General features: G+C 39.8%; 1 protein-coding gene across 5 annotated transcripts in view; it reads left to right on the top strand.

The window, feature by feature from the left end:
- The window catches only part of asic1c (acid-sensing (proton-gated) ion channel 1c), a 129,616-nt gene that overhangs the window by 80,815 nt on the left and 28,385 nt on the right, over nucleotides 1-20,416 (top strand). The window contains exon 1 of one of the 5 annotated variants that reach the window (XM_074689150.1): nucleotides 7,774-8,363. The exons of 3 other annotated variants lie outside the window; for them this stretch is intronic. In XM_074689150.1, coding sequence (XP_074545251.1) covers nucleotides 7,839-8,363 — 525 coding nt within the window. In that variant the 5' untranslated portion in view covers nucleotides 7,774-7,838. Of the gene's footprint in view, nucleotides 1-7,773; nucleotides 8,364-20,416 lie in introns of those variants that run through there. One more of the 5 variants, XM_074689149.1, reaches the window with a different exon arrangement.

Genomic DNA, 20,416 nt, shown 5'->3' with positions numbered 1-20,416 from the left:
AGCAGTTTGCTCAGCGTGATGTGGTTTGAAAGCTCCAGAAGAGTGGACATGAGTGTGTACATCACAATTATTTTATATTTAGCACCTGTCCTCTTTGAGCAGTTGATTAAATGATGGCTAGATGAACTTTAAAGCTGAGCACTGTGGAGTTTTTTGGGGGTCTAGAGTTTAAAACACATTTTGGATTGAATCTCAGCAGCCTGCTGCATGTCTGCATTTTAATGAGTTTATTTGCGTCTCCGTTCGTTATTATCTCAGTAATGCTCATTGATGTGAAATGTGTCTTTATGTTTATATGTCAGCTCAGCACTTTCAAACTTGGCTCCGTCTCCCCAGTTTGATTTTGGAAAAACATGAAAGGCCCTCTCTACATGTGGTGGGAGGAATTAGGAAAAACTGTCAGCTGGGAGACAGTTAGATAACATCTCTAAAACTTGAAATGAAATTTCATGCCACAACTTCCTACTACAGCTGCAAGGAATTATTACTGTTGCTGACCTCTGGCTTTTCTGCTGAGGAGGCTGACTCTTTTTTACATCAGAAAATGACCCAGAAAATAGACCAAAACATTTAAATCTGCATGTTTGAACTTAAAATCATGATGTTAACGTGTTCTTTACCAAAATAGAAGAGAGATCATTAAAATTTAAGGAACCAGAGGGAAAGGCTGAAACCATAGACTATTTATTTGAATAGATGCCTTGCAAATTTTCAGATGGAAAGACAAAACATTTAGAGCTCCCCCTACTGGCTGATTGCAGTACAGGTCATAGACCCTGATTCCTTAATGTTACCAGACAAAATGTTGGTCATTCTATAAAATCAAAACAAATGTCAAATCTTATTTTCCAAACATAATCTTTGTTATTATAATTAGATGTTCAACTAGTTATTTATGTACATCTGTCAATTGTCTAAGAACTTTAGATTTCAATTGGTCATAACCTTTTTTAAAAAGATGATTCATTCTCACTTCTGCAGACAGATTTAGGCTCCTGCAGCATTCAGAGTTAGCAAAATGGATGAAACATAACAAACCCCCAGCAGAAGAGACAGCTAACTTTCCACAGCTCTAACTTTCTGCCCTAGTTCATTACAAGAATCTGTTTTGCCCTTGACTTTTTATTTATGAGCTTAAAGAGGGGGTAAAAGGCTGCCCCACATTTTGAACATGGATATAGAGTTAGGGAAGGGTACAGAATTAGGTACTTATATAGGTACCAAACAAATTCTGTCTTTAGTACTGAGTCCTGATTCATGTAAAATCAAATGGTACCATGTTCGATAATTGAACACATTCTTGTGACTGTGAGGGAGTGGAAGAGTAGGTGATTTTCCGTACTGGACATGACAACAGCATTGGAGGTTTATCTATGGAGAAGTAAATATGTTAAATTGAAAAACTTTGAGATTTTATTAAAAGACAAATTGATATTTTTTACCACAAAAACATGCACAAAAGTGCAAAAAATAGGTTCCGTTGAGTACCAATACCAATTGCCAGGTACCAGGCATCGGTGCCGTATTGTTTCAAATGTTAAAGGTACCCATCCCTGTATAGAGTAATAAGTAGCTGGTTATTCATAATGAGTATGTAAACATTGTCAAACAGCTGGGTATTCATATGCTGTACAAATCACTGAAACTGTACGTAAAGTAGCATGAAGTCTGCACAAGACCTTCAGAGACATGCTGAAATGACGAGGTCATTTAGGGATGCACGATATTGGATTTTTGCTGATATCCGATATGCCGATATATCGAAACCCCTTTTGGCCGATACCGATACCGATAATCACAAATTTGTTTGTTTTTTTCACTGTAAAGAAAGCAAAGTCTATCCTGTACTGGAATTTATATGTTACTCTTATTGTGACGGTCTTATTTGTTTAAGAAACACACATAAAACAAGACAAAAAACATTTGATTTTACCATAAATAAGAAATGTATTATTTTTTAAAACTCAAGACATTCAGTATTGAGATACAGAAAAATAATTTCTTTAGATCACATGAACTTTAAATGTACAATGCATTTTTAAACATAACCAAGTTGCATTTGATTATTTTAGAGCTACTGTAACAACCTGGTGACAGACACAGAGCTCTGCAGTGCAAATAAATGAAGTGCTACATTTTATTTAAGGAGCTTATTTTTCAGATGGAAAATAGTAATAATCCTAACTGAATAGCACCTTATCGGCTGTGCCTATCAGTAGAAATTTTCATATCTGCCGATACTGATAAACATGTTTTTAAGCTTTAATCAGCCGATACCGATATTGTGCCGATAATATCGTGCATCCCTAAGGCCATTGCATAAGTATCCCCTAACTGGTTTATGACACGTCTTAGCAGTGGGCCTCAAACACCAATGTCTGCCCATAGCTCTTCCTCTAAAAGGCCTTCACACGGCTGAGCCAATCAGAGGGGAAGGGGTTTTATGGGGCAGGAAGTCTTAAAGCAAAAGCTGAAATAAGTAAAACAAATGTGGGAAAAAACAGGGATTTATTTTTGCTTCAAGTCAGGTAAAGCTACAATGGGGGTACCAACTGCTCGGTACAAACCCTGAAAATAGTACAATACCCCCTCTTTAATGCTTTGGTTAGTGGAAGGTAAAATTACAGCCCTGCAGCTCCACCAGTCAGAGGCCTTAGCTACAGTTAAGTCAGTGCCCATCAGTATCACGGTTTCACATCTCACCATGTGAGGAGCCTGCCCGTTCAGTGTTAATACTGACACCAAGTCAATGGAGGAAACATAATGAGCTTTAAGTGTTATGAAGATAGCATTCTTGGAGCCATTCCTAGCATGTTGTTTGTCAGGAGCAGACTGATGCTGACACTCTCCACACAGTCAGGATAAAAAGTGGCTGATGAGAAAGAGCACTCGGTCTCTGAAGATATCAGTAATCTTGACACGTGTGGATGCAGCCCGGGCTTCTCCTCACTGTAGAAAGTGTTTTCAGGGCACGGGGAAGCCGTGATGTACTGAATAGCTGATTTCTTACGGCAGTACATTAACCAGCACACCTAACTTAAAGCATGTGGAACTCCTTTGTGTACTCTCTGTGTAGTGGCTTACACTTCACTTAGAGTGCACCTTTTAATTACAAGGATGTGCTTTAACCACTTTCCCATCAGCTGTAGTGGAAGAAGAACACTTAATTTTACCCATAGGTGAGAGTGAGCAGCAGACATGATGCTCTCAAGGTGTCATTGCTCAGTTCAGTGAGCCTAGAGAGATATTTGTAAATGAATTTACTCATCTAAACAGAGACGCTAAAGGGTAAAAGGTCAAATTTTGTAATCTCTGTAAAGATTCTCTCTTAAGATAAGTCAACCATCAGCTTTGAGACTTTTACCATCTTTGTGTCTTGCTTAGCAGCCATTTAAATGCTCTGCTGAAGTCATGTTGCAGCTGTAGCATACATTTTTTTTCTTTCTCAGAGTTTGTTATTATACCCAGGAGGGCAATGTATTCTTTCTTTGGGTGCGTTTGTCTTTTTATCTGGTTATTGTGTACAGTAAACCGATTTAAATGATGCTAAATTGGAAGTTATAGTAGGACAGCAGCCAAGGAATACATGATTAGGGTTTCTTCCAGATCCAGTTAAAGATTCACTGACACTGTGGGATATTGCATTTTGGAACTTTATACTCATTAAAACACCAGACTTATTTAAATGTGAACATATGGCTTGTATCCCTTGATTGTCACTTTAAAGTTAACACATTCTGGAGCCTCGGCAATGCAGAGCTTCTGTTTTTCTTTATATTAAAATGCCCTCATAGCCTGTGAAATAGTAATACATATGGAAAGTGTAAAGTATTCATGTATGCACAAAGCCAACCTAATCTTAATGTACATGCTCCTCAGGCTGGCATGAATTCACTCATAGATTGAAATCTGAGTCAGTGTTTAGCACAGCTACACTTCGACAGCCCCCTTCGCTAATGTTACAGCTGTTAAAGCTGCTCCGATCAATATTTTCACTTTATTGATGGACAAAAAGGTTACTTGTTCTGTGAAGGAGAGCAAGGTTTGACCATCAAAAACTGCCAGCGAACCATTTCCCACTGCTCCATGAAGTGTTTCACACACTTACAGCCCATTGTTCTGGGTCCAAGGCCAGCATCCTCTTCAGATTTCACACTTATGGTTCTCTTTAAGCTGACAGCTGTCCAGGAAGAGAAACATTAAGCGCTCAAAAAAAGAAGAAAATTAAGCTGTAGCAGAAGTCGATTGTGAGCTTAACAGCTCGATCTGTTGGGGATTTGGCTTGTTAACTGGAGGGTCACTGGTTTAAGCCTCATTACAGACCAATATATGGAAATTGGGCTGGGTCACTTCTCTCGAGCTGCCATTCAGCAAGTCACCCAACCACTAACCAAGACTTGGGACGGTCTGTGTGCAGCCTCCTCTCTCTATTAGTGCTTGTACATGAGATGCTTTTTGTGCAAGGATATGAGTATTTTGGTCTTATGTGTGTTGCACATTCTATGAGACAGAGAAAGATGTCCTCCTCTGAGAAATATTCAGTGTCAAGATCACAAATATTTATGATTATTACATGCAAGTATTTGCTTAAATGTATCTTGTTTAACTTATATGGTTTCAAGGGATGCCACAAAGCACCAAGGTGACTAAGCCAGGACAACGACAGTATCAGTGGCAGTAGATTAAACATAGCAGCATGTGCGCATTGTTTGTCCGATTTACTACAAGTTAGTTAGAATAAGTATCTCTCCGGTTTGTTTTTATCTGTATTTGGATTGGCCTGTTATTGTATTCCAATGGTCTCTGATACTGATATTATGTGGGTTGAAAAGAGAGGAACCTGTTTTACAATGCCTTGCAATTTGCTTTTATTAGATAAGTTATAAATGCACGTTAATAATCCTACAGATCTCTATTAACTTACAGTATGTGTTCTGAACACTCAGTGGCAACAGAAAAAAGGGATGTCAGTTAATACTGTAGTAGATGTGCACATGGAGACAATGAATGATTTAATGCCATCACCTAAACTAGTCATCAACAGACATACTAATCAGTTTAACAAATCAGTAATGTTTTTGATTATTACCTCCGCCAAGGAGGTCATGTTTTTTGGGAGAGTTTGCCTGTTTTTTTTTTTTGTCTGTGAACAGCATAACTCAAAAAGTAACGAACAAATTTACAGGAAATGTTCAAATTGGGATAAGGAGGAAGTAATTAAATTTTGGAGGTGATCCGAATCACCGTCTGGATCCAGGTTTTTGTTAAAGGATTCCTTATCATTGTGAGATAGGGCTGGTTTCACCATATGTGTATATAACTCCACGATAATTGGTCAGATTGCTTTGTAAAACAAATCAAGGCAAGGTCACAATAATTTCTGACGGATGTAATCCTGCCAATATTCTGAATACTAAGATCCGGAAAATGAAATATGTGCTGGTAACAACTGTCAGGTAACAAATTATCGTACAAACCTGCAACTAACACCAAATTTTAGCAGACAGTCTGCTGAAAAGGAGTATAATATTAAAGTAGGACTAAAGTGTTGCGTGAGAATCAAAATATACTTGGTGGAGGTCTGCGCTCTTCGAGGTTCTTTTCAAGTTCTAGATCTGAAATGCTGGTCTAAACTGTAGCACAGCCACCTACTACAAGCTGTGGAGCTGTGACTCTGGTAAACGGCTACTCCCATTCTACATTAACCTAACAACATGGATATAAACAAGCACAGGCGACAGGTGACATCTCATGGTGCAGAGTGTATTTGCTGATCTAGAAAGTGGAGAGGACGATAGGTGTGAGTATTTGGCATTTGACCTGAAAGGAGCGGCTGCTGGTGCTAGCTCTGCTAATGTTAGCCTTATTTAGAAACCAGTTTGTTGCTGTTAAACTAAATGTGCTCAATTTGGTTATTTTTGGAGTTCATTTTTTTTTATTTGTAGTCTAGCTGGGTATTTGGAATTTGAATTTGCAATAAATAAGTTTCAAGCTAATACATTGAACTTATTTGTAAACAGATTCCAACTCATACATCTGGTTGTTATAGATTAAGGTTGTGTCAATCGAATGCAATGAATTCAATAAAAATGCAGGAATATTTTCACAAGCCCTAGTTATAGATTTGAAAGTTGAGCAGTGGTACAGATTGAGGCGATAATTCTGCTGATGTTCATCTCTCCTTCAAATTATTATCATCCAAACATCGATTAAAGCTGCACAGCTCAAGGAAATCCATCAGAGTGGACGAGATGCATGCGCCACATATTTGAATTTCCTGACAGTAACTGAATAAAGTAAAACTCAGAGAGGTAGGCAAGTTATTGATTTAAGAATAGAGAAGGATGAGAGGAGGAATTGGTGCAGAAGGCGAGAGAAGGCGGTAAACGTACGAGGGAAGAGGTGTGCACAATGAAGACAGATAGATGGGAGGGTCAACATTAGCGAGACAAACAGGAGAAGAGTAGTTAACAAGGCATGGGTAAAGTATTTGTGACAGGAGATTAGAGGTGTGGCTGAGGTCTTTGCTTTGCCCCTAACACCAGTTAACTTATTAACTTCATTTAAAATGAATGCTGCTCTGAGCAAATCAATTCCAGTCGAGACTGATACTCATCAGGATGCACTGAAATAACCCCAGGCCTGCACTCTGCGAGTATAAACCTCTGTCCATGAGTTGAAATGTATGCAGGAGGAGGCTTTAATAATTGATGCTGTTACAAAACACATGATAGGGAAGCTGCAGAGAGATAGAGGATGATGTGTGCTGCAAACATAAGGGATCAGCTACGACTGCATTTCCTCAGACTTTTTGTGTATTTACAAGGGAATGGTTTGAAGATAAACATTAAGAATATGTTTGGTATTGGTATACTTGTTCTATTACTCAGTAGTGACTTATATCATTGTATTATGTGTCATAACTTCTGGAAACCTCCATTTACAGAAGGGCTGATGATAGTCTTTAGATTATAAATGTCAGTCTGTGTGAGGGAAAAAAAGAGTGCCAGGTTTGAGTTCAGCTGCAATGAGCTTTAATGGGCTGCATAAATGAGTAATTCCTCCTGCTTTTCACAACAATGTCCGTCAAGGTTTCATTAAGGAAAGCAGTGAATCATTCCCCCAGTGTTGCTTCTCTGTGGTGAACAATGGATTATCAGGGTTGTACATAGCAGCTCAAACTTTGTGCTCTCTGCTGTTAGTAAATGTGATGCTAATGGGGAATTGCTGACATTTTGTATCAGCAAAATGTCAACTTTTCAGGAGCTAAAAGAACAGCCTTGTTTTTAGCTTTGTCACCACACAATTGTGATGTCTCTGATGGGTTTCACTGGGAAGGAATATTTCACCCGTTATTTAACAGGACACTTTTCTCAAGTGAGAACAGTAGCGTATCTGACAAGGTATAATCTTGATGCGAAAATTGACGTGGGTCCAGAAACCTTCCTTTGCTTAACAAAAGAGAAAAGTATTGGGTATGCTAAAGGTCACTAAATTGAATATGTTTCAGTTTTCATTCTCGCCACTATCCCGTCTGATCCTCCACTACCCCACTATGGGACCTGCTCTTACTTCCCAAATGTAACCAGATCTCTGGAATTCAATGTGCCCTCTAAGTTCTGGATGAGGATTGGTTGATATAACAGTCCATCGCCACTTCCCAGCTCCACATATCCAACCCCTTCCTTTCCCTCGGGTACCAAGAAGAAACCAGAGCCTGTTTCATCCAGCCTTCCTTGTACATTTAGTTTTGCTGATCCGCCCTGTTAGCACCAGTATCCAGCGAGTCACCACTGCAGCAAGACAACACCCAAAACCTAAAAAATCTTTGGTGTAAAATGGGTGCCCCTGAAGATGAAGCTCCTCGTCCCCCATCGGACATCACAGTGTTTGGGGCAAACTGTACCCTCCATGGCCTCAGTCACATCTTCCTCCCAGGTGGAGTGACCATCCGCCGGCTTCTCTGGGCCACAGCGTTCTCCGCTTCCCTCTCCATCTTCCTCCTACAAGTGGCCGACCGTGTGATCGAATACTACGGATACCCTCATGTCACCATCCTGGATGAAATGGACAGTCCCGTCATGTACTTCCCCGCCATCACTATCTGCAACTACAACAGCTTTCGAAAGTCCCAGATAAAAAGGAACGACATCTTCTGGATGGCCGGGCTCCTGGGCGTGGAGCAGGGAGACTTTGATGACTTCATGGCTGCTTTGGGACAGCCGACGGACAACAGCAAGTTTTTCCCCAGCAAGACCTTCAATATGCTGGAGTTTGTGCAGAGGACTAGTCACAACATAGACGAAATGTTGCTTGACTGCAAATACAGAGGCAAGGATTGTGGTCCGGAGAACTTTACTACAGTGAGTATGGCTGTCTCTGTCAGTCTAAATCATCGTAATTGTGTGAAAAGGAATGATCCCTAGGAGGTGAGCTGAGAGAGAGAAAAGAAGTGCTGTCTTCAATATTTCTCATTATCTCAGTGAGATACATGCAGTTATTAAATATTTAAGTCAAGGATTCATAAGAAAATATAAGATATGTTTAAAATTTGAAAAGGTGTAAAATTTCCAAACAAAGAGCTGATGAAGCTAAGGCCCTTGCTTGCTGAAGTCCTCACTGTGATGCTATGGTTTGAATACTTTATTCTGAATGAGGCAAAGAAATTCACTCCAGATATCCATCGATGTCACTCTCATTAAAACTATGTTGTCATATCCTAATTGTTTTTCAGTCATTGTCCTATAATCCTTCCTTTTTTAAATAATTAACAGCATGTTTTTGAAAAGATTAAGTAGCTCTGAGGGAAAGGTATGGGAGTGTGAGACAGGAAGCATTTCTGAGGAATACTAATAAAGCAAAGCTTTATCTCTGTTTACAAGAGCAGGAACCAAAAGCAGAAAGATATTTCCTGGCTCTTTATGTCATGGTAATATTTGTATCACGTCCAATTCATTATTTTGTGACAACTATAATAAATCATTTTCTCTTGAAGAGAAAATGCAAGTTTCTTCCTGAAAAGCGTCCTCAGAAAGATGTGAATTAGCGAGGAGCCATATGGTTCGACAAATCTCTGCTGACATCATGCATCATGCATTATGGAGCAAACATATGCTGTTTTCAAGACCAGTGCAGTTCTTAATACATAATTGTTTTTCTTGGTAAATACCTCAAAAGTGGGATCAAATTCATCTTGAGAAAATGGCTCCTAATGGGGTCTTTTTTCATCTTATTAAATCGAAAACACAAAGTGACAAAAACAGGACAATGTCTCATTTGCAACCAAGGGATTTTTTTTTTTCAGTGAGGCTTTTGATTTTTTTTGAAAACCTCCTTTTTTGCTGCAGTCTTTCAGGCTTTTTACCAATGACATAAAATCATGTCAGCACAATTTGAATGGAATGTAATCGCCCTGCTGCAGAGACAGGGGAAGGATTGTATTTCGATGAAATGGACCATTGATTTGAGTGATGAAAGCCCAGCACCAGGATGGGCTTGTATTGCTGCACAATTTCTTTGAGAACCAGTAGCAGTGAAAGTGAGGCAGGTGATTTATACTAATTACCCAGCAGTTCTACAGTGGCAATGGTCTTATTATTTTGTGTGATAGACAATGGTGAATAAAAGTTGAGGGTTGGGCTTTTCAATCCAACACAAACTGGACATGTCTGATAAGAGGAGTTTCAACTTGTTAAGAAAAGAATGTGAGACTTGGCTTCGAGAAACCAAACAGATGACGTGAGCATATAAAGGTGGTTTTTGATATCTCTACGGTCAATTTGGTGACCTTGGCGCTTTCTCATCCACATGCACAAAGGGCAAATTTCAGCTAAATGTCAGAAACTGGAGACGCTCTGAGGGCCTAAGTATAGAGGGGACTAATTAAAGATTCATGCCACTGCCTGAATTCCCCCTCCTCGGCCTGCTGATCTTACCGTGGGAGGCTCAGAGGCAGGTCCTCTCAGAGAAGATGAGAAACGATGGAATTAAGCACAGCCATTATATACTTCAGCAACATCACCACCAGATGACTCACTCAAGGTCTAGACAACATCTGACAATTAGCTCTGCGCATGTGGAAATATTGGAGAGAAAATGCATAAATCATCCAAATGTCTTTGCTTCTGCGTTTGACTTCTCGGAGTTTTGCATTTCAATATGACATCAGAATAAACAGACTGTAATCTTTCCTTTTTACATCCCACAGAGCCCAGCTGTTCAGCTTAATACCTAAACTTATCATTTTAGTGTCTTAACTTTTTTTCAGCAATTTGTGTACACATGTGAGGCATTTTGTGATTGTTGCCCCTAAATTTGCATCTTTGTATCAGAGTCTGAAAAAAGTATCAGTGGCTGGAGAAGCTTAGCATGCCTCACAGTGACAGGGAAGACCAGATGTTTGGGCTAATGAGCTGGATATGGGTGCAGTGGTATTGAGAGATCTTGGAGAGGAAATATCAGAGCCCCCAAGTGCAATTATTCCCTCTGCAGAAAGTAATGAAATATTTTTCGGGGGGAGGGAGGATGCTGTAATTCACTGGAGGAGAACAAGTCTCAGATATTAAAAGGCTGGCAGATGGTAGATACTGGAAATTTTCTACCCAGTGCTAAAAATATGTACAGGAGCATAGCCTTGCATGTCCCTGTATCAATGTGCAATTGAACCGTGGTAATAAGCCGTCATCAGATAACGCTGGAGGAATGTGAATGCCTGAAACATACCACTTTCACTATCTTATATGGAGTTTATCTTTCTCTATCTCTGCATTAAAAAACAGCGTTTTCAGATTTCTGCACAACTGATGGGCAAGATAACTCTCTTAGTGAAGGCTTGATTTAATTATCAAAATTAATCTCTCGCCTCCATCTTGTTGCCTCACACACTTCCTGTGCACCAGCATGTGATTGATTGCCTCATTAATACTCAAAAGCGTAAGCAACCCAGCACAGCCCAGCCAGTGCTCTGGATTAAACCTGTGTGAGTGGCTCTGACCAAATAAATCATCTGTCAGTGTGTATATGCAGTATGCATGCTGAAGCCGGTGTAATATCATTTCAATCGATCAGTGGCTCAGCTCTTTAGCCGGCTTTGCGTCAATGCGGGGACTTGATTCTAACACATTTATCCTTTACTGTTGATCTCATGTGTTGTAATTGAACTTCCTTGAAACCAAAGCTGGAGCCCTTTTAAATATTAAATTATAGAGTCTGCAGTGTTATGGGATTTGTTCAAGAGTCTGCCAAACCAGAAACAGGATGTGGTGTTCGACTGCATCCACTGCAGTGTAGTGAGCAAGGATGAAATCAACTTTTAGAGGTCAGAGAAAATAGAGAGGTGTTTAAAGGAAGTCGACGTCAGGATTAAGTGTTAGACCTGCCCAGAAACAATGACTCTGGCTTCAGATGGAGTGAGAAAATAGGCAGTGTCAAGAGATAGGAGCAACAGACAGAAGAGTAGTGGCTTATACAAGAGAGATGGAGAGAAGCATGAGACAGAGTTGAAGGGCAGAGCTTAGACAAAGTGGAAACAAAGGAGAAAAGAAGGAGAGAGGAAGAGAGGAGGGAAAGGAAGCTGTGCTCTGCTCAGATTGAGGTGGGACTGGGACTCAGCCGAGGACTGACACCATCATTGTGATTCAGCCCGCTTTGGAGCTGAGCCAGCGCCGCCAAGCACAACTGGAAGCATTAGGAGAGATGAAGGGATGAGGTGTGTGTGAAGGAGCACAAAATTACAGTGCTGCCTCGAGCATGAAAAGGGGAGGGGAGAGATGAAATAAAGCTCCGCGGTGCAAACAATGAAATAAACAAATCCAAGGAGGCGAGCGCGGATGACAGGCCAAAAAGCAAATACGTAATGTGTTTGTTCCATTACTCAGTGTCAGTGAAGGCCAGTGTGGGAGCCACTGTTACTGTAAGTGCAGTATTGGCAGTTCGATCAATGGCGCTGAAGAGGAACAGTGGAGGGAGTCATGGCGGGGACGCTGCACGAGATGCTTTCTGCTGACTTGCACATCAGGGAGCAGATACCACCAGAGGCAGACGTTAGAGGTGCCAGTTGACAAAACCTCTTAAGTTAATTAGCTTGTTAGGTGGAGACACCGAACACAAGTGAGGCTCTTTCCAAAACCAATAGTGCTATTATGTTATGTTATGGATTACAAGCCTCCTGGCTTTGTTTGATATCCAATGAAAGCATGTGCTGCCCAGCTTTCCATACTTAGGTAGGTAGTGAGAGGGCAAAAACATGACTTGTGGTTTTCATATCATGTGTTCTTGATCTAAAATTACATATCAGGCCTATATTTAGCTCCTCTCATACCTAATGGGATCTACAATAAGTATTACATCTCTATCCTCTGAACGGGGATTCCTCTTGATACCACAAGGCACCGTACAGGTGAAGCCAGCTGTGATAAATTGTTAGAAGCTTCAAATAATTTCTCAGCCTCTTTGATTGATGATATAATTCTTTTTCAGGAGTTAAAAACTAATTTTTTAGGTTCTGTGAGGACATCAATTTGAATGTTGGAAAGGGATTATCTGTGTAGCCTTGCGGGTGTTTAGGGGTGTGATTTGAATTTATAATACCTCCACCTGACACAGGAGAAACTCTTGATGGAATGCGGTTACTCGATGGCACTTTGAGGCTGCTGGCAAGCGCTTAGTTTGCTTAATTTCTGGGCGAGCAGGCGAAATGGATTCAGGAATGGATACCAAAAGCCTCCAGCTGAGCAAACAAGATGAGAACATGCAAAATAAAAAATAAAATGTCAAAAAAAAAAAACGAGATTATCCTTGCAAATGAAAGTAGCAGAGAGGAAATTTAAGGAGGAAGTTTATCAAAGTGTGACTGCAGGCTACCGACTGAAAGCTTGACTGACAGTGCACACATACTTTTTTTTTTTTATGTGTTAGATTCTGCCGGGAGTTTAACAAGGGAACAAGACGACAGGTGCAGCCAGCAGCATCTGTTTCTTATTGATACAGACTGCATCTGCACTCCACCTGGTCTGCCAGGGTGGAGTGAACTCACTGTGCTCGTGCTGTGTTAGACATGTCCAAGATTACTGTAGATGTCAAAGCAACAAGAAGTACAGGCATGGTCCAGCAGTTTAAGAGTATATCCCTTTGAAGTCTGAGAAAACAAAGGAAAGGAGAGCATTTCCTGATCAGAGAAAGCAGTGAATGCTTTCCTTTTTAAAAAAAAACACTGCTTTGGGGTTAATTTATTTAATTCTTACAAAGTACGTGCCAATGTCTGTCTCCTTTGATTCATTTTATATGAGATGTTTCAAAGTACAAGTCCCTCTTTGCTAAAAATCCATTCTTGCTTCCCTTGCACTACTCCTGTCGCATACAGAGTGGATGTTTTTCTTTTAAAGGCAGTAAGGGGGGTTCGTTTCATTTAGAGGCAGGCCACAAGATGTCTCCCTCTGCTAAAGAAGCTGCCTGGCGTCCACCAGACTGACATCCACATTCCCGCAATGTTTTGGCTTCCTGACCGCCTGGCTGCTCAGGATTTGCATTTGTTTGGTCACTTTAATAAAAAATTGTGACGCACACTGTCCCTTGGCCTTGGTTTCAGATCTCAGAGAGTCTGGTTTTGAAGCTGTCATGTGAATCTGAGTGTGACATCCTGAACTCATGGATGAGAAACTCTGGTGGAATAGATTCAGATTATACTGGCTGTAATAAACAAACCAGCTTGACATTCATTTTTATATTCATGGAATAATTCTGTGCTCACTTCAGTGGCTGTTAGTTGGTTTGCTCATTTGGTTGGAGCATTCAAACTTGAATCAACTTTAAAGCCTGATTAAATCAACTATATTACAGCCATAAGAGGTGAAATGGTAAAAGGACTTAAACTTATGCAGCACTTTTCTCGCCTTTCCCCATCTGACCACTTAAAGTGCTTTTAAGCTACTCGTCACACTCACACATTCATGCACTGATGGCAGAGGGAACAATAACTCCTTTCACACACCACTGACTTTGTCACAGGGAGCTATTTGGGATCCAGCTTCTTGCCCAAGGGCACTTCGGCATGTGACTGTAGGAGCGACTGACTACCACAGAATCACAGCCACACACTGAGATAAAGGAAGTTTGTGTTATTATGTTAACTACCTATGATAATCACAAGTTTCTGGAGGAGAGTGATAAAAAAGAGGAATCTGGAGAGGACACTTTTGACATTAAAAGTTTTTCATGAGTTTATTTTCAAAAGAGCAACAATGAGGAAGATAAATGGCAGATCCCTGTTTGTTCAAAGAGCAGTCAATTATCCCGGCGCATTCAAAAATATCCCCATTATTGATAAATCATTCTCTAAATTATCTCATCACTTTAAACACTTAGAAAAAAACACTGTCTGGCTGAACCATATTAGATTTTTATGGAAATTTGATATGCTGATTTTCTAATCTCATTTTGGGCAGTTGCCAACAGCTATACTGCACTATTCACAGTGACTGTCACATCCTTTTTTTGTTGTTGTTTAGAGAGGAATCAGCAGGATTTGTGCACTCCTCATCAATCATAATGTCTCGCAGATGCAGAGATAAATTACAGCACTTGTCAAATTCACCATCACCGGCAAAAAAAAATAGGAAAACAATTTAAGCTTGAGAAACATGCAAATTGTGCTATTTTGTAAAATGTTATTCTATATTTAAAGATTTAATGTTGCAGATAATCCCCCTCACATAGTTTGGATTGCACGGCACTTGATTACCTGAATATTCAGTGACTTGAGGCACTTGAGCAGAAGGGCCATTTTTTTCTGCCTGTCACATTTAAATAAATGTGCATTTTAAGCTGATTTTGTTTCGGAGCTTCATTTTCTGATACCAAAGATGCACATCATTTAAAATTCATAAAAAAGTGCCACAAATATTTCCTTGAGCCCAAACTCAGAGTATCACATTTTCTGTCCATTAGTCAAAAGTCCAGAAAGTTACGTTAACTGTGAAAATACATTTCTGAACACATCTATCTGTCAACTAGACTGCTGATTCCATTCAGTATAATCACATTTGGGGTCTAGTTGAGGCTGGAGCCAAACCCGAGAGGAGGGGTTCCTCCTGGACAACGTTACTGAAAAGACTCCACACTGATGCACTCAAAAAAGGAGCATTGGTGTTTGTTCAATCAGCATAAATAAAACATGTAGCTTCCACTTTATTATTTCATGTTCAGTGGTTAAACATGATCAAAACATGTTGTTTCAGCATGATGTGCAAAATTGTTAAAACAACAAGATCACTTTATACTAACTCAACCTAATTGGTTTAGGTAGGAATCCCATCTGCAACACCTCTCCAGAGCAGGAGGTGGCAGTAATGTGCAATAGGCCTTATTCATCAGAGAGCAGAGCCAGAGGACAACCTGCACTGTAAAAAAGTCTGTCAATCAGTTGAAGTGATGTAATTTTTTTTAATCAATCCAACTCAATATTTAAGTTAGGGTTTCCAATGTATTTTTGTGGACCATATCAACATGAAATTCTGTATTGCTACAACTAATAATACAACTAATAATTTGTTCTGCCTGTTAAGCACTTTGAATTGCGTTGCTGACATGTGCTATAGAAATAAACTTGCCTTGCCTTGCCTTGCCTAATAATAGAAGTAGTTGGACCAACTTAAATTATTTAAGATGGGTTTAGTTGTGATCTCTTAAGAAATTTGAGTAAAATCTACTATGTGTATTTGAGTTACAGCAACAAATGTTATTAATTTGAAATAACTTAAAGATAACATGTACATTGAGATCAAATAAATTATCTAGATCTAGATGAAGATATTGCGTGCAACTGCTAAAATTAATAAAATTGGGTTAATTCTACAAAACATTTTTTTCAGTGTGGGTTCCTGTTACAGCCTTGGGATTGAACCAGGAACCTTTTTAAAAACCCCAGTACTCACCAGTGTATCACTCTACAGAAAAAAATAAAATAAAGAAATTAAAGATTATTGACATTTTTTGTCTTTTGCTTTTTTTTTAACAAAGAAAAAACTGAAACGTCTCACAGTGATGTAAATTGTCATTTTTGTCATTCTGCTTGTTGGCTGAGCTGTGGAGTGTCTAGATGCTGGAGCTGCTTGTGTCTTTTATTCCCTGCTTCTCCACTGCTGCCCTGCCTGTGCCGCTCAGCTTTCTGATGTGCATCTAATTGCCACCAGTATTTCATTTGATGCTGAACATTCTCACTGGCCCTTGAAGGAGCCCTTCTCCTTTACCCAGTGAAAACACCGCTCCTCCTCTAATGAGACCTCCGGGGTTCAACTTGGCTTTGACGTGTAAGGAAAGGATGGTTAGTGTCAGTCCCTGACAGACTCAGGGATCACTGGGCTCAGCCGAAAAAGCTAGCCAATCAATGAGCAAATCTAAAAAACACATCTTTCAAAGAATTTGGCTTTTTTTTTTTTCTGTCAAATTACAATCAGTGGGCTGCTCATTTCAATTTTGCAAATTGTATTACACCATGATCTTCTTATTACATGCTTGAATACTGAGACAAAGATGAAATGTGTTTGCAACCCCCACAAAATAACAATGGAAGTGTCTGAGCAGCAGAAATGTGTTTTCAATACGGAGGATGGCAACACTACTGAGGAGAAAAATCATTAACTTGTGCCTGGAGCGTTTTATAGTCTGGAGTGATTACAGCTTGGACTTGGGCTGCGTATTTTAATTAAATTAATGATTTTGTGATATGGTTTCACAAAATACAGTTTGCAGAAACGCCAAACTAAAGTGTGAGCCATAATAATAATAAAAAAAAGTTTTACAACACTGAAGTTAAAGTTAAAAAAAATTAAGAGGAAACGTTACACCACATTTGAAGATTTGCTCTTTGAAAAAGACTTGTTGATGTTTGGATCTCTTTTTATGCAGTGCTGTATTTCAAAATAACACAGGTACAAGGTGAATTCAAGTTTTATAACTCGCAGCATCCCTAGTGAGATTTTATTGATCCAGACATATCCGTTAACTCAAACTTTCTGGAAGAAACTTCTGGTTTTAGAGCACGATTTGCCACCCCAATCATCAGGGGGGAGTGGCCTGGTTCAAGGCTTGTCGTAATTGATCGTTTGTTGAAATAATCCTCCAGTGTGTGTGGCATTGATGCAACTGTTTTACTGATCCAGACTGAATGAGAACCGAGATCATAAACATCAAACTCGTTTGAAATTTGCAATGCCAGTTTGAACTTCCTGTGGTGGAAAACTTGCAATAACCAATGAGAAGAGAAGACTTAGAAGAGAAACTAACAAGATGTTAAATACTTTTACAAACACTAAGGCAGCCAGCTGATGACTTTAAGCATCCTTCACATTAGGCCTGCACAATATATCGTTTGAACACCACCATCGCAATATGCACACGCGCAATAGTCACATTGCGCATGTGATGTGACTATCGCATTTCCCCCATTTGTTGGAGAAATGGAAAAAAAGCAACTGAAATTGAAACCTGTTCTATTTTGTACAGAGACATGGCCTCCTGGATCCCTTTCATATACAGCAATCTTCATCATTCACAGATAAACCCCCTTAGCCTGGATTAAACGATGTCATAGGAATACAATGGTGTCTTTGCGAGTCAACCAAATTCTTCCCAAACAGAGCTATTCAAGTCATCTGGTGAAAATTCTTCTATCTTTAATAATGCAATATATATCGCAAACCCCAAATAAATCGCAATGTCATTTTTTTCCATTATCGTGCAGCCCTACTTCACATTTGTTTGTATCCTGAAGTCACATTTGATTACGCAGATGTCTGTGAGATCTTGTGCATGTGATTTTGATTGCCTCTGTGAAATCAGTATAAAAAAATAATAATAATAAAAAATAAAAACATTTGCGCGGTCTGCAGGAATATCCATTACTTGTTAGTAAACTCAAATTCAAACTAGGCTCCTCCCCCTTGGCTCAGTGCCAGCGCTCAGCTTCCAACTGTGACTATGTGAACACATTCACTAGCCTAGCAACCACCTGTAGCATCACGTTTCTATGTGGGGGAGACCCTAGAGCCGTGCACCTGACTTGTTAGCACCATAGACTGTATATAGAGTGGACAGCGTGGCTCTGCCATTTACCATTGTACGGTTTTGAAGCCAAAACTCCCCCGTCACAGGCGCAGTCTTTGGAGGCAGTTGTGCAGCCAGAGTTTGCATAGTAAAGACTGTGAGGGATTCTTTCGAGAGTCTAATCACTTCTTAACTCTACCTGCTGACATAAAGTTACGTAAAGCCTCATTTTTAACCTCTTATAACTAATGAAAAAGAAACTTTTCAAGAAAAAAAGAGGACTTGAATACAAGGCAGCCAAATGATATCTTCAAATCATCACAACAATCAGATGCGAGAAACATTTCTACGAGGTGTATTCATTTTTTAAAGTTTGACCACAGCCCATCTGGAATGACCAGTGAGCCTGATTTTTTGACCTATACTGCAGCCAGTCACCAGGGGGAGCACTTTTTGTGGCAACCTCACTTCGAGCCTGGCAATATGACGTCCATTTCTTTTACAGACTGTGGTTTCTGCATGGTAGAGACTCCAAAGCCATGCACCCGACTTGGCATGTTAGCACAAGCTCATCATAGGTATCTGACATATACCTGCTGAGCAGAAAGCCAACTCATATTGCTCTTTGTCCTGAGCTGCTCTCCAAGTGCCTGAAAGCGAGAGAAAGTCGAGCCAAGCTTCACCCTGGCTCAGTAAAAATAGCTTCTTCCACTCAATAATCAATACACAAAGTCACTTGTGATTGGCTGATATAACCACACTTACTCTCCACCCAGAAACATCTGCATACAACCAAAACATCAACATACAGGCTCGAGGAGGGCGTTCGAGGTAGACATAGACACTGACACACATGTATAGAGGCTCGTAGGAGGCGATCAAGTAGGAGTTGACATTTTATTTTTTATGAAAACTCCTGCAGACCCTACCTTTAAGGAATCATAACTGTGTGTGTTTAGGACTGTAATGTTAAGAATCAAGTAAGTTGTGTTCTGTTGATAATCTTTGCAATGTGAAATGTCAACATTTGTGAAACACTTGTCACTATTTTGCCTGAGCCTTTCCCCTCTGCGGTGGTTTCAGGCATGAATAGAAACAGTCTAGAAAGTGCCAATATTGTTGCAGATGGTCTCTTTTGCTTTTGTAGGTTATATAGAAGCGTCGATGTTAATTCCAGTCTGTTTTATGACTTGCTGAAAACACCCCACAGGGGCTTTAAATGTGCAATGATCCATTTTTCTGTAACAACAATGAAAAGGGCTGTCTGTGATTTGAGGAGGGTTGCTTTTTGAGACCTATGAACAAATATATCATGTAAGAATAATCTTCAGCGTGTTAGCATATTTGAGCTTTATTCACATTTGTAACTCCAATGTTTTCATTTTGATTTATTCTCCTTGCCCCGTATCACTGTTGTTTCTAGCATCAGAAACCAGAGTGAGAGTGTTAATGTTACTATAGCTCACAGTCTGCTGGTGTGAAGAATTTTGTGTTTGTTCAAATCTTTTTTTTAATATCTTAATAGAGCTGCCAGAAAAAAAATACTCATTTAGGTTTTAGGGTGACACATAGGATAGTGCAACTGTGTGCAGTTTTGTGTGCATTTTCAGGGCAGCTTTGTCACAACTGATTAGCGATTGGAGTTGAGGTTATTGATGTGATTTCCGTGTCTTGGATTTCGTTCCTGCTGCCACATTGTGCGGTTGTGTTCGGTTAATTCAAAGGCTGTATGGTGGATAAGTTTAACAGCCATAACGTTTTTAATCCCTCTCTCTGTATAGCCATTATGTTCACTGCTTCGACCTAACAAATGAATATGCAAACACTTAAGATGTAAGCAATTTACATGTGCTCACAATCAATATCAAGCTGAAAGGCGGCATTTTGTTAATGTTTTGTTAACAGCTTGTTTCTGCTGGCCCCAAGTGGCCAAAAGCCAGTCAGGGTTAGATTTAGACAAAAGAGATTCCTTCACAAGATGCCAAAACAAATGTTTGCCAGAAGACACAAAAAGACAACAGTTTTCTTCTGGTTTGTCTCCTCTTGAGTAGTTGAGGTAACCTCAGAGAGTAAAGATTCCTGGCAAGGAGAGAAGACTTGACACTCTTCAACCATTCCAAGCGGTTGTTGATATTTCTCCAGATGTAAATATATCCCGTGTGGAGAATCATCAATCAGTCAATCACATGTTGAATAGTTGTGTTTGGATATACACCTCTGTCTAATGATCCAGGCAGTGAACAGCTGAGATGAAAGTCAATTGGTAGAGATGTTCTGTCAGAGACAGAGAGCACATGTAAAAGAGTAATGGTGATTGCCATGCATTGCCCGTGTGGAACCTCAGAAGCTGAGCGTAATGAAATTGAGCTCTGGCCAA

Source organism: Halichoeres trimaculatus, unplaced genomic scaffold, assembly GCF_033239565.1.
Source record: "Halichoeres trimaculatus isolate MK-OKI-2021-1 unplaced genomic scaffold, fHalTri1.1 fHalTri1_scaffold_15, whole genome shotgun sequence".
NCBI classification, from domain to species: Eukaryota; Metazoa; Chordata; class Actinopteri; order Labriformes; family Labridae; genus Halichoeres; species Halichoeres trimaculatus.
This window is presented reverse-complemented; position numbering and strand designations above follow the sequence as displayed.